The sequence below is a fragment of the Stegastes partitus genome, unplaced genomic scaffold (assembly GCF_000690725.1).
Source record: "Stegastes partitus isolate 25-593 unplaced genomic scaffold, Stegastes_partitus-1.0.2 Scaffold8, whole genome shotgun sequence".
Lineage (NCBI taxonomy): Eukaryota > Metazoa > Chordata > Actinopteri > Pomacentridae > Stegastes > Stegastes partitus.
The window spans coordinates 1,569,843-1,581,695 of record NW_007577739.1 but is presented as its reverse complement, the minus strand read 5'-3'; the positions used below and the strand labels follow the sequence as shown (position 1 = coordinate 1,581,695).

Here is an 11,853-nt window from a genome sequence, read left to right as displayed (position 1 = left end):
CATAGGTGTCAAACTCAGGCCCGTGGGCCAAATCTGGCCCGCAGTGTAATTATATTTGGCCCGCGAGATAATATCAAATGTCTGTTGGAGTTTGGCCTGCTGGTATATAGTGCGTGCATCGTTAATGCTACACATCCCAGAATGCTCTGCTAGTGTGTTGGCGCGTTAGTGAAGACCTGCAAGTGTCCCCTCCCCCTTCTGTTGGCATTTATTACCTGATGTTAGCAGACAGAAAATTAAAGCCACGCCTCACAAAAAATGGAAAACAGGAGCTCTGAAGACAGACAGGAGGCAGATTATCTGTTCATGAGTGTGAAGGACAGACCTTCAGATTTAATGTTTAAGCAAAACCTAAGTTGGTTACCGTATGAAAAAGTTTATCATTATATATCTGGAGAGAAAGGAAAACATGCACAGCTGGAGTCAACTTTTCAATAAATATGGACTCTGGCCTTCGACCCTCCACATTGTATTTGAGTTTGACATCCATGCTTTAAAGGAAAAGAGATGCAGGTGAGGAGAAAACGTTCACCCCTGAAGTCCCACAACACAATACCCCAAATAAATATTTAATCTCAGTCAGACCACATCTGATGCCTGGAGGTGAGAGACAATACTTGTTGCTGCAGTGAGCCGAGCCGACTCCACCGACGCTGTATGAAGTGGGATTCAAAGGTCAAAGTCTCTGCTCAGAGCTTCTCTTTATGTGAACATGTTATTGTGGTTTTCTTTCTGCTCTTATCTACTTTCTTTTCAACCCGTGGTTCCATTTTTATTGTTAAGTTTAACTTTTATTGCGCCCGTCTGTCGCGCGCCCCTCCAGCGTTAATCATTACACCGTGTGTGTTATCACCGGCCGACACAAACCCAGACCCGTTAGTTACCAGCTGCACCTCATACGAGTGCAGCTGACCCAAAGGTTCCAACTATTGATGCTTCTTTAAATTCTTGTCGTCCTATTTACATACCAGTCATGCCTCTGATGTGGCCTCATGTGATAACGCGCCATGTTTTAAATCTATTACACACTAATTCCTGAACTGAAGCTGTATTGCACATCAAATGGCAATATCTGTCAGAAACGTCGCAATGAGACATTTCTCTTGAATCATTTCAGGTTGAAAGGTTTACATTTCAGCAATACTGCATTTTAGAAGCTTGTTAAATGATCCTTTGTGTAAAATCTTCATCTGAAAATGAACTAAAGCTGCATGTAGTGAAACAGAAAGTGCAAGTTTAACTGTTAAGGATCATAAATATTCCAGTAAAGTACAAATACTTGGCTTGATAGTTTCTTTGCACCACTGTGAACTGTAAAGTATGACGATTTTTGTGTACATGGTGCAAAAAATAGATAAATGAAGCTTATAGGAACAGAATGTTGATAGTTAATCTAGTCATGACTTGGGATTTTATTTCTCAGATTGGCAATAAAGTAAGGTGTGGGGTTAAGTCAAGATCAGGAGATGCAACAAAATATGACACTTTACATCCAGATCTGCCCCTTTAGTTGATCAAATATAATAGTATTTAAACACCTACGCAGTTGTTTTGAATCTCAGTGTTTAGACGAGGTTAGGCTAAGATCTTCAGGTTTTCCTCAACACAACTGTTTTAGAGAATTCGTGGCTCCTGACTAATCTTGTCTCGTGAAATTTTTGTTGGCGGTGAATGACCTCACACCCACACTTACTAAATATACAACCCCTGCCACTGAAGGAGCACCCTTTTGCCCCACTCCTCCAGCATTTGTGTCATGTTAGCAAAGGGCAAAGGTCTGTTTTTATATCAGTAGAAGAAGCTCACCCAATAAAACCCTGCAAGAAACTCTGAGGTGAATAAAAGGCAATTTGAGCTCAGCAGCAGTATCAGGCTCTGTCCGATGAAAATCTAAGCAACAAATAGAAAAACACACCATTATTGTTTAAAAAATGTGTTTTTAATGCTTTGAGCATCTTCTGGGTCTTAAGGTTGGACCTAAAATGTATCTCAAACCTTCTGCTCGACCAGATATCACTGGTGACAGATTGTCATGAGACGGTGTTTTTGCAATTTGAAAGATGTCACATGTTAAGTGAATATTCTGAGTTGTTCTGCTTCTCCGTGTTGTTCCAGGGTGTCGCCACTCGTTCCTGGTCTGATTCAGCAGCCGAGCAGAAGTCTGACGTACTACAGTGTGAAGAAAGCCAAGAGGAAGAGCGTGAAGTCTGTAACGGACAGGTTCATGCGGCTGCACTGCGGCCTTTGGATCAGACGTAAGGTACGCGTGTCGTACATTTAACAGCCTGCTTGGTTTTTTCTCAACACCTTTAAAAACACGACGTTGCTGATCTGATGTCTTGATTTTGGTCGTAAACAGTCTGGATACAAGAAGAAGCTGTGGAAGAAGCTGCCCGCCAGAAAGAAGCGCCTGAGGGAGATTGTGATCTGTAACAAGACGCAGAGCAAGCTTCTGGATAAAATGACGACCTCGTTTTGGAAACGGAGGACCTGGTACGTCGACGATCCGTACATGAAGTACCACGACCGGGTCAACCTCAAAGTGTGATCTGCTGAGTCATGTCTTCTGCTTTAATATAAAGTGATATTGTTGTACACATGTTAAATAAATCTCTGTATGTCCAATGGTGTTTTGTTTTTAGTTGTTATTTTAACTCGGTGGTTAGCATCGTCGCCTCGCAGCTAGAAGGTCGCCGGTTCATGAGAGGACACCCGGGATCATTCTGTGTGGAGTTTGCATGTTCTCTCCATTAAAGGTCCAATGTGTAGGATTTAGTAGCTCCACAGTTATGGATTGCAACTGAAGAACTCTCATCTCACATTGCTCTTTTAAGTTGAAGGTGAAATGATAGTGGCCACAGAGTCCTGCAAAAGTCCTCTTCTGAGCCAGTATTAGGTAGGTCTGTTCTGGGCCAGGGCTGCAAGGTGGCACGGTGGTCAGCATCGTTTCCTCGCAGCTAGAAGGTCGCCGGTTCGCGTCCCGGTGAGGACAGCCGGGATCTTTCTACGTGGAGTCTCCATGTTCTCCCTGTAAAGCGTGGGTTCTCTCCGGGTTCTCCGGCTTCCTCCCACAGTCCAGAAACATGCTGAGGTTAATTGGTGATTGTAAATTGTCCGTAGGTGTGAATGTGAGTGTGCTTGGTTGTCTGTCTCTAAGTGTAGCCCTGTGATAGACTGGTTACCTGTCCAGGTGAACCTGCCTTCACCCTGAGTCAGCTGGGATAGACTCCAGCCCCCCATGACTCTAGTAAGGATTAGGCGGTGTAGAGATGGATGGATGGATTTTAAGACAATTGCACACAAAATAAAGTACAACACAGTGAAAGTTTTGCTTCATTTTTAATGGCTGTAAATTGATTTAACCAACAGAAATATTTAAACTAGTGGAACACTCAACTGATAGTCATAAACCAATATGTCGTCACATCACTGCGTTTTCTTTTATAATAACTCACAATCAAGTTGAAGTCATTTGACATTCTGGCCTGCCAGAAAAAAATCCTTAGGATAAGTTAGTAAGATGAGGGGTGTCTCTTCATGAACGAAGCCTTAAGCGGCTGGTTTATCAGTAAATAAGACATTTTATTTGTGAGTAGCCAACTGATAGTCGTGATGTCCTTCTAAAGCAGCCAAAGGTAACAAAAACAGAATCCATTGTTCACCAGCGTCTGAGGAGGCCGACAGCTTCACACAAAGTCACTTAAGAAATGAAATCTTCATACAAATTAATAACAAACATCATGCAGTGATGAGTTCATCGATCTACGCACAAGTGTACAAATCTGCAACTTAGCAACGTGTGTTTTTATTTTTTTCTTCCTTCAGTTTTACTTGAATGGAAGGAAATCACCTCCAGCACTAACACGGATACTACTAACGCTGAAACACAGATTTTTCCTTTTTTTTTTTTTTTTTTTTTTTCCCCTTTTTTCTCTTATTTGACATCTCATGTGCATAATAAGTGTATCTACAACATCAGAGTGAATGACGTGTAAACAGAACTGTTGTACCTGAGAAGCTTCTGTTTCAAACTTCAAACCACCAGAAATCAAACAATGACGGAAACATCTACTGCGCATGTCGGCGACCGACACAGTGGTGGGTTTTGTGTGTAAAACCGTCGCCGAGGTTCGGGCTCAGTCGATAGAGTACAGGATGACGGGATACGATGCATTGCTACGCACTATTAACGCATATAGAAGTTTGTAAACCTGCAAACCGATATAGTCACTCTCATTGTTCCTTAAAAAAATAGCAGAAGCGAGTAAAGGTAAGAGCGTTGGGTTTAGTGTTGCTCAGTTCACAACAGAACGTGACACAGTGATTTCAAACATGGAGAAAGAACCATGTTTATATACAGTAAATATTTACTCGTGTGATAACCCATTCCTGCTACAGCTGAAACAGACTCCATCCTGATCGGCCATGAATCGCCAAATAACTTGAGGAATAAATGACAAAAAAACGTGCCACCAAACTGAACAGTAGATTGTCAAAAACAGTCTGAGAAAACCTCTTAAGTGGTGATTTTATTCTCTCTCATATCTGATGAGCAGGTAAATATTTCTTTACCGCAGCAGAAATAACATATTTGAAGGTGTCTGGGATTTTTTAAAACTGATTTAGGACATTTTTGCAGCACTGAATCCAAACATGACGTCTGCTTTTCTGCATCAGCTCAGGTTTTTATGCCAACTCGGTTAAAAAAAATCGATTTTGCCACTAAATCAATTACATTTTTTGACATTAGCGATTGATTTATTTTATTATTTCATTTTCTAAACCTTTTCATGAGCTAAATGATCCAAAAGTTGATGAACATTTGTGAAGGTAAATACAAGTAAATTGCATGTTTCATCAGCATTGCTCAAAATTCAGGGCTTGAACTTCTTGGACCTCCTGGAAAGATCAGCAGTAGGTTTATCTCTCTTCAGAGTCCAGCAGTAATCAGCCATCATCCCAGCCTTCCTGATACTTGGTCTCCATGGAATCCCTCCCTCTGCTCATCACTCATTGATCCGAGATTCTCTGGAAACCATTCAGGTAGCATCGACTTGTAAAGGCTTCAGAATTTGTTCATTTCAGAAAATAGAAAAAGAGTTTTGTACAATACGAAGCATAGATACCTGCACATGTACGCAAACATGTAAAAGTCAAAATTGTGACCTCATTGAGCAAAACTGATGTGATATTTGGATTCAGCGCATTGCAATTGTCCAAAATCAGCTCAAAAGACACCAAAACGAGTGTAGACCAGCGTAATAATAAGACGACCGATGAGCGCGTTCAGCTGCTAATTTGTCTGATTTTTTGGCCGTTTGAAAGCATTGAGGGCTTCTATTCTAAGCATAGTGCAAAGTGATTATTTAATGACAACATCGTGCTGGAAATACCACGTGTAGAGACATGTGCGTCCCCGTTATCTCTTTCTTTAAGGCTTGAAGAGAAAGAGGTAAATAACAGAATCGTGTCCGTCACTGCTGTCTGACTACGAATGCAGGCTGTCTTGGAGTTAAATGCTTTTTTCGGGAGTTTCTCAGTCAATCAGGGCAGAAAAAAAACAAAAAAACAGATTTATTAGGATTACAAACAGCCTCGCCTTTTGCTTTGATCCTTGGCTTGTTTCACATTCTCTTACAGTGAGCGCGTCACTCTCAGAGCCAGCTGTAGTTTTCAGTGACAGTACATTCTGTTCAACCCACAGCGGACCAACGACCGGGAAGACACGCATGCGATTGCCGACCCTGACCTGATATATATATATATAAAAACAACGAAATCATAAAGATGAAGTACACGCATACTGTACATAAATACATATTCAATAACCAACAAAGTGTCTATCAGCCCATTCACTCACCTCATCTTCTATCTCAGTGTCACAAACCTCATTTTGTCTAAATCATGAGCCGCTAGCTATATAATCGTATATAGAGGGGTCATCGTAGGTCACTTTGGTAATACCTTATTCCAAAGCAAGGCTGCTTCAGTCATGTAGCTTTTGGCCATTCAGTATTTTTTTTTTCTTTTTCTTTTTTTAAACTTCTTGCAGCGAAGGCAGCTGGAGGAGTCTTGAGGACAGTTTTCACATGGCTTCATTGTTTGAAGAAAGAGCACTCCTGGATCTTGTGAGAGGCCTTAAGACTCTATGAGGAGGCTGGAAGGGAGAAATAAAAGAAGGAGATGGAGTTTAGTTAGTAAAAGCTTATAAAAAAGTCTTTATAAGGATACAGCTGGATTTATTTGGTGTTTTTTACTGTCAGCAAAACTCGAGATGAAGCTAAAACTAGGGATGTGTTGTTCCTATTAAAACATTTAAGAGTGTGTCACTATTTTTTAAATTCTTTTTCTGAAAGGAATCAATAAGTTCTGGTGGATGAAAGTGAATTTATGGCATCAAGGGATTAATGTGGAACGATAAACTACAGAAGCCAGATCCATTGTGATGAAACAACACAAGTCAATAATGTGTTTTTATTAGTTTTTGGACAAATCAGGCTTTTACTAGACAGATAAAACACAATAGTGTTGAAAGAAAGTGCATCATGTAAGATATTTCTTTTTTGCAGTGATGTATTGCATTAATCACAAATAGAAATATAGAGAAAAGGTATTTGTTAATGCAGTAGTTAAGGCAAAAATAACTAATCCAGTCAAATTTATTCATAACCTCCCATTAAAGAAGGAAAAAAACAGGTGTCACTGAAATAAGTTGACAAAAGTAATAATAAATATAAATTTAATGAAAATTATGACGTTGCTTTTGAATTGTGGTTCAACAGAAATATATATTAAAAAAATAAAAATAAAAAAAACAAGCATGATGGGACCTGTAAACTAATATTTTGTTGAATAACCCTTTAATCACTGCCATCAGGTGTTTTCTGTAACTCTCAGTCAGACTTCTGCACCACTGCTCATCAGCAAAGTGCTCTAATTTGACAGTTTTGTTTATTTTTTCAAATTATTCTTTTCAACCACAATTCAAAAGCAACGTCTTATTTCACTAAATTATAATATTGCAAATTTTTATTTATTATTACTTTTTTCAGTTTCTACTTATTTCAGTGACTGTTGTGTGGATTTTGCTTTTTCTTTAATGAAAGAATAAATTTGAGGACAACAGCTGCTCTCTAAATATTCCAACACGAGCATCTGCAGCATTTATACAAGACGACATTTATGGCTGAAATAATATCAGAAGCCGTCCAGTGTCTTCAGTTTATCATTTTTAGAAACAAAATGAAAGGTTCACCAGGTGCCATGTTTAACACAAGCAGAAGCTTTCAGAAGGAGCTCATACAGCTGATGCAGCATTACATCATCACTAACATCCTATCTGATGTCACTTTAGACGACATCACAGCTCTAAGGGGCGATGCACCTTCTTCAAACACCTTGTTTTGGAGCAAATATGTTCATTTTGTCCTCAAAGTACAAGTAGACTTAAGAATTTCTTTGTAACAGGACAATGTCAAGGTACAGCTAACAAGTTCATACCATTGTCCTGTTACAAAGAAATTCTTTAGTCTACCTTGTTTTGGATTTTGTTGACAGCGAGAAAAATAGAAAATATCTCCAGCTTTATCCTTAACATTTACTTCATAGGGACCACCATGCCGGACAGACAAACAGATTTTAGGTTGAATTTCAGGGATTGGTTTCCACACAAACATCTCCACAAACATAAAAGTTATTCCCAGGACTGAAAACAGCATCCACTGTGTTTGGATACCTCCCATGCCGTATCTCCAAACACTCATTTCAATCACACGTTCATTTCAACCACGTCATCATCGAGTTAATGCATGAATCAGCTCCACCAGTGCAGAAATCCTACGAGCAGCCAGACCCCCTCCACATTTGCACAGGTACTGGACCATGATGATTCATTTAGCCACGCGGCACTAGAAATTAGTGAATCAGTGAGTAAATCACGGCTCTCCAGGGGCGGTTAGGTTCAGGCAGCAGCTGAGCAGCAGCCACGTGGACGAGGCAGTGTGTACCTCCGGAGCCCTCCTCTTAACCAGCCTGAGCTGTGGGGAGCTGGACGCCGCCTTCGCCTCCTTCTCCACCTCCTCGGGCTGCTCCGGAGGCGGAGAGGGCGTGGAGGGCGGGGTGGACGGGGGCGTCACAGAGGCCGGTGCGGGCTCGGACTCAGGAGCCGAGAGGGTCGGGGACGGAGGCTCCTTGGAGTCCCACTGCTCCAACCTCAACACCTCAAACTCAGCCACGTCAAAATCCTGCCCTGTACCGTGGAAGAGAAGGTCGGCAGCAGGGATGAGCGGTCTCTGGAGTCGAAACGCTGTTTAGTGCAACCGCTGTTAAGCTGCAGCTGATTCTGGTCAGCTGGGGATAATGAATGTTCACATCATTATGCATTATCATCCTGTGGAGCGCAGAGCGGAGGCCAGATAGGAAATAAGTGGGAGCCAATTTGTTGCATCACAAAGAAGCATAACAAGGCTGTTCTTCTGAAGTCTGCTGCAGAATTACAATAAAACCACTTAGGCTGTTTTCCATTTTCTATAATGCCAGGAGACGAGAGAGCCCAAACACGCTGCTCATTCTGGTTACAATGTTGATGATATATTTTTATTATAATTACAAATCCAATTATATCATGAAAAGACCATTTGTTCCACTACCAAGAAACTCAAAGCTCGATCTTGTTCTCCTGCATCTTACAGCGCCACAGAAACTATTAAAAGACATCAATAAGCCACATCTCAGCGCCGGGTGGCAGGAATCTGATCTCTATAGTTTATTTTAACTCAAGCCCTGCACCAGTGTGCTGCTGGAAAAAGCTCAGCAGCTCACCCGATGTATGTTAACGCCAACGATTCGCAACAAATCCACTTTTTCCCACCAAACTACAGCTGTTTAGGAAGTTATGTAGTCACAGAGACGAATCAAACTAGATATTAGTGACACAGTTTTCAAGATTAACAGCCTCAAGGGAAGTCTGTTCATAGGATGGATTAACAATAACAAAAATACAGGTTGATGCAAGTTAGTGAAAATCCATAAATGAGTGCAGCAGCAGCAGGTTTTAGTTGTATTCAGCTCGTATTCGTTGAATAAAAATGTGCCTCCAGCCTACAGAAGTTTGCATGTGATGTATATAATGTTACATCAGAGAGAATGATCTATTATCTGCCCAATATCACACCAGATCAAAACAAACAACAACTGTCTCCGCATGATGCTAAACTAGGAACAAACCCCTCCGGCTGCATGTGAGTCTTATCACAGGACGGCGAGCCTGGCAGCGCCGCCAGGCCCCGACCTGCCCCCAACAGGAAGCCAGGGCCGAGGTTAGGGGGGCGCTCAGGAAGGCAGAGGTACCAAACAACATCAGAGGGCTTAAACAAGCTCGAACAGGAAGAGAGATATCGACTGGCTAATCTGTTTTACACAAACCGACCAGGCGCTGCTAACGGCGTTACAGTGGCTCCATCAGTCCCAGTTCTACCAACATCTTGTCTTATGAAAGTGATATTTATTTCATCAGCTGTTGTAATGCCATTATGTGATGGTTAAAGTTTCAGTCAGCCTCTAAAGTGGATTTTAGTTTTGGGTGCAAGGTGTCAGGAGGCAGAGGAAGGTCTCCTCACCCTTGTAGCTCTCTGACTTGCTGCGCATCATGGATCTGGTCCGGTGCTGAGCCGCGGTGGGCTGCGTGGTGCCGGTGTCGCTGTTGTCGGGGTCGGACTGGTAGGAAGACAGATCCTGCATGCTGAAGCTCCTCAGTCTGTCTGATAGAACTCCTTGGCCCTAAACCAGGAAACATGAGGCTTTCATTTTAATGTGAGGCAGTCAGAACGTGGCATCTGATGCAGAGCTACAGAGGGGACAATGTCCTGTACAAAAATAAAGATTATAGGAATTTTTAACAGTAATTATTTGAACAATTTAGTGTCATTTTACACATTTTCCCTGTTTTAGTACATTATAAATAATAACTAGTAAAATCATAGGGGGAAACTGTTAACTCTAAAAAACAAAACAAAAAAAAAGGCCCAAACTGTAAATATTTGCATTTTTACAAATCTGGCAGGAAAATCACACAATTTTTACTGTATTTAAACATGAAAAAAATACAAGTAGTTTACAGATATTTGCTGTTATTTGCCAGAAAAATAAAAATAAAAATGGTATATTATTTTTTTTAACTGTTATTTTACAGATTTCCCGTGTTTTGCTAAATTAAAGACAATAACTACTAAAATCATAAAAAAATATAAATCTGTTCACATTAAAAATCTGTATTTTTTAAAATTAAAATAGGTGACCATAACATTGCATAATTTTTACAGTATTTAAATCAGCAAAAAATATAATTAGTTTACAGATATTTGCTGTTATTTGACAGGAACTATATTGGATTGAAGGTGGATTAAAAAAAAAAAAAAAAAAAAAAAAAGGTACATTATTTTTAACTTTTACAGATTTAAATTAAAGACAATGACGACTAAAATCCCCCCAAAAATGTATAAAAAATCTGGCCAAAATTCTACATAATGTTCACACTAAAAATCTGTATTTTTTCATAAAAATGTATGACCATAACACTACACTGTTCTACTGTATTTAAATCAGCTAAGAAGAATATTTATTGTGCAGATATTTGCAGTTATTTTCAACATTTCTTTTTTACAGTTTTTGAATATGAAAGTATTCCACAACTGTTTAAATACATTCAGCCCTTTTTTTATGGGATGTTTTCATTCTGCTGGATCTTCTTTTCAAAGCTTTATTTAACGAGCAGCCTTCACTCTGTGATCGGCCACACAAACAACAGGCTCGATGCCTCGGCTACAATGAGCGTCCAGCGCACCCTCAGGTCAGTACAAAACAAATGCTCACAGTCTGCATTACCTTTGTTGCAGCCATGACTGCAGCTGTGGCCGCAACATTCAGTCCTTTTCTCCCATAATGCACCAGCGTGTCGTAGCTTTTGTCCTTCGCTTGGCAGATATACTCATCAATGTCCTGAAATGAGAAAAAAAAAAAATCCCATGAACATCGAGCCTCTCGTTGTCGCTCATTTCATCCACAGCGCTGACAGATGTTTGGATCCTCTGAAAACTCGCTCATCTGTTTCCTGACTGGAGGAAAAGGGAAAGACAGGAAAAAGAGAAATGGAAGAACGCTACGACATTTCCTCTCCCGTGTCTCGAAAACAGATTTTTTTAACAGCTAAAGTGGGAAATTGAATCAGCACAAAGGCACTTTTGTTCTTGTGGACAGTCGCAAAGCTCGAATTCTATTAAAACACGCAGACGAGCTTAAAGCCCAGACTGAATACTTTCACCATTAACTCCTTCAGAGGAAACAAAGGGAGAGACACTACAAAGGAAAGGGATTTCACCTTTTCTTTTGAGGAAAGCGTGGGATGAACAAACTTCCTGTACAGCACACTGGAGCCCTTGGTGTACGGGGACAGCAGCCACACCACAAAGGCAATCTTCAGTTCATAGTAGAAAGGAAGCCTGCAAAGAAGTCACAGCGAAACAGAACAAAATACGTTATGAGACAAAAACACATTTATAATCAGTGGCAGTAAATGTCTGAGGTCACTTACCAACAAAGAAACATGTCTGTAAACACTTCCACAGTCATGAATAGGGCAAATATTATCCAGTACATCATCCATTTCACCTGGTGGAGAGAGTGGGAGTGTTAATGTTTCTCCACATTGTAGAATCAAATGGACGAGAATGTCAAAACAAAAAAACATATACTTACATATTCTTTCACATCTTTTGACTTGACAGCTTTATAGGATGAGTATGCAGGATATAGTGTACCAAACACAAGTCTACAGGGCAGAAGATGGGACAGTTAATT

At 40.5% G+C, this 11,853-nt stretch overlaps 2 protein-coding genes across 2 annotated transcripts in view; one reads left to right on the top strand and one right to left on the bottom strand.

Moving 5' to 3' along the window:
* Window positions 1-2,625, top strand: part of mrpl35 (mitochondrial ribosomal protein L35) — a 4,334-nt gene extending 1,709 nt beyond the window's left edge. The window contains exons 3-4 of the mRNA XM_008283705.1: window positions 2,116-2,260; window positions 2,360-2,625. Of these exons, the coding sequence (XP_008281927.1) occupies window positions 2,116-2,260; window positions 2,360-2,548 (334 nt within the window). The 3' untranslated portion in view covers window positions 2,549-2,625. The remainder of the gene's footprint in view (window positions 1-2,115; window positions 2,261-2,359) is intronic.
* Window positions 2,626-5,553: 2,928 nt separating this feature from the next.
* reep1 (receptor accessory protein 1) overlaps window positions 5,554-11,853 on the bottom strand; it is an 8,161-nt gene continuing 1,861 nt past the window's right edge. Inside the window, exons 2-8 of the mRNA XM_008283669.1 lie at window positions 11,752-11,824; window positions 11,588-11,664; window positions 11,375-11,495; window positions 10,882-10,995; window positions 9,618-9,777; window positions 8,007-8,248; window positions 5,554-6,157 (exon numbers count right to left, since the gene is read on the bottom strand). Of these exons, the coding sequence (XP_008281891.1) occupies window positions 6,086-6,157; window positions 8,007-8,248; window positions 9,618-9,777; window positions 10,882-10,995; window positions 11,375-11,495; window positions 11,588-11,664; window positions 11,752-11,824 (859 nt within the window). The 3' untranslated portion in view covers window positions 5,554-6,085. The remainder of the gene's footprint in view (window positions 6,158-8,006; window positions 8,249-9,617; window positions 9,778-10,881; window positions 10,996-11,374; window positions 11,496-11,587; window positions 11,665-11,751; window positions 11,825-11,853) is intronic.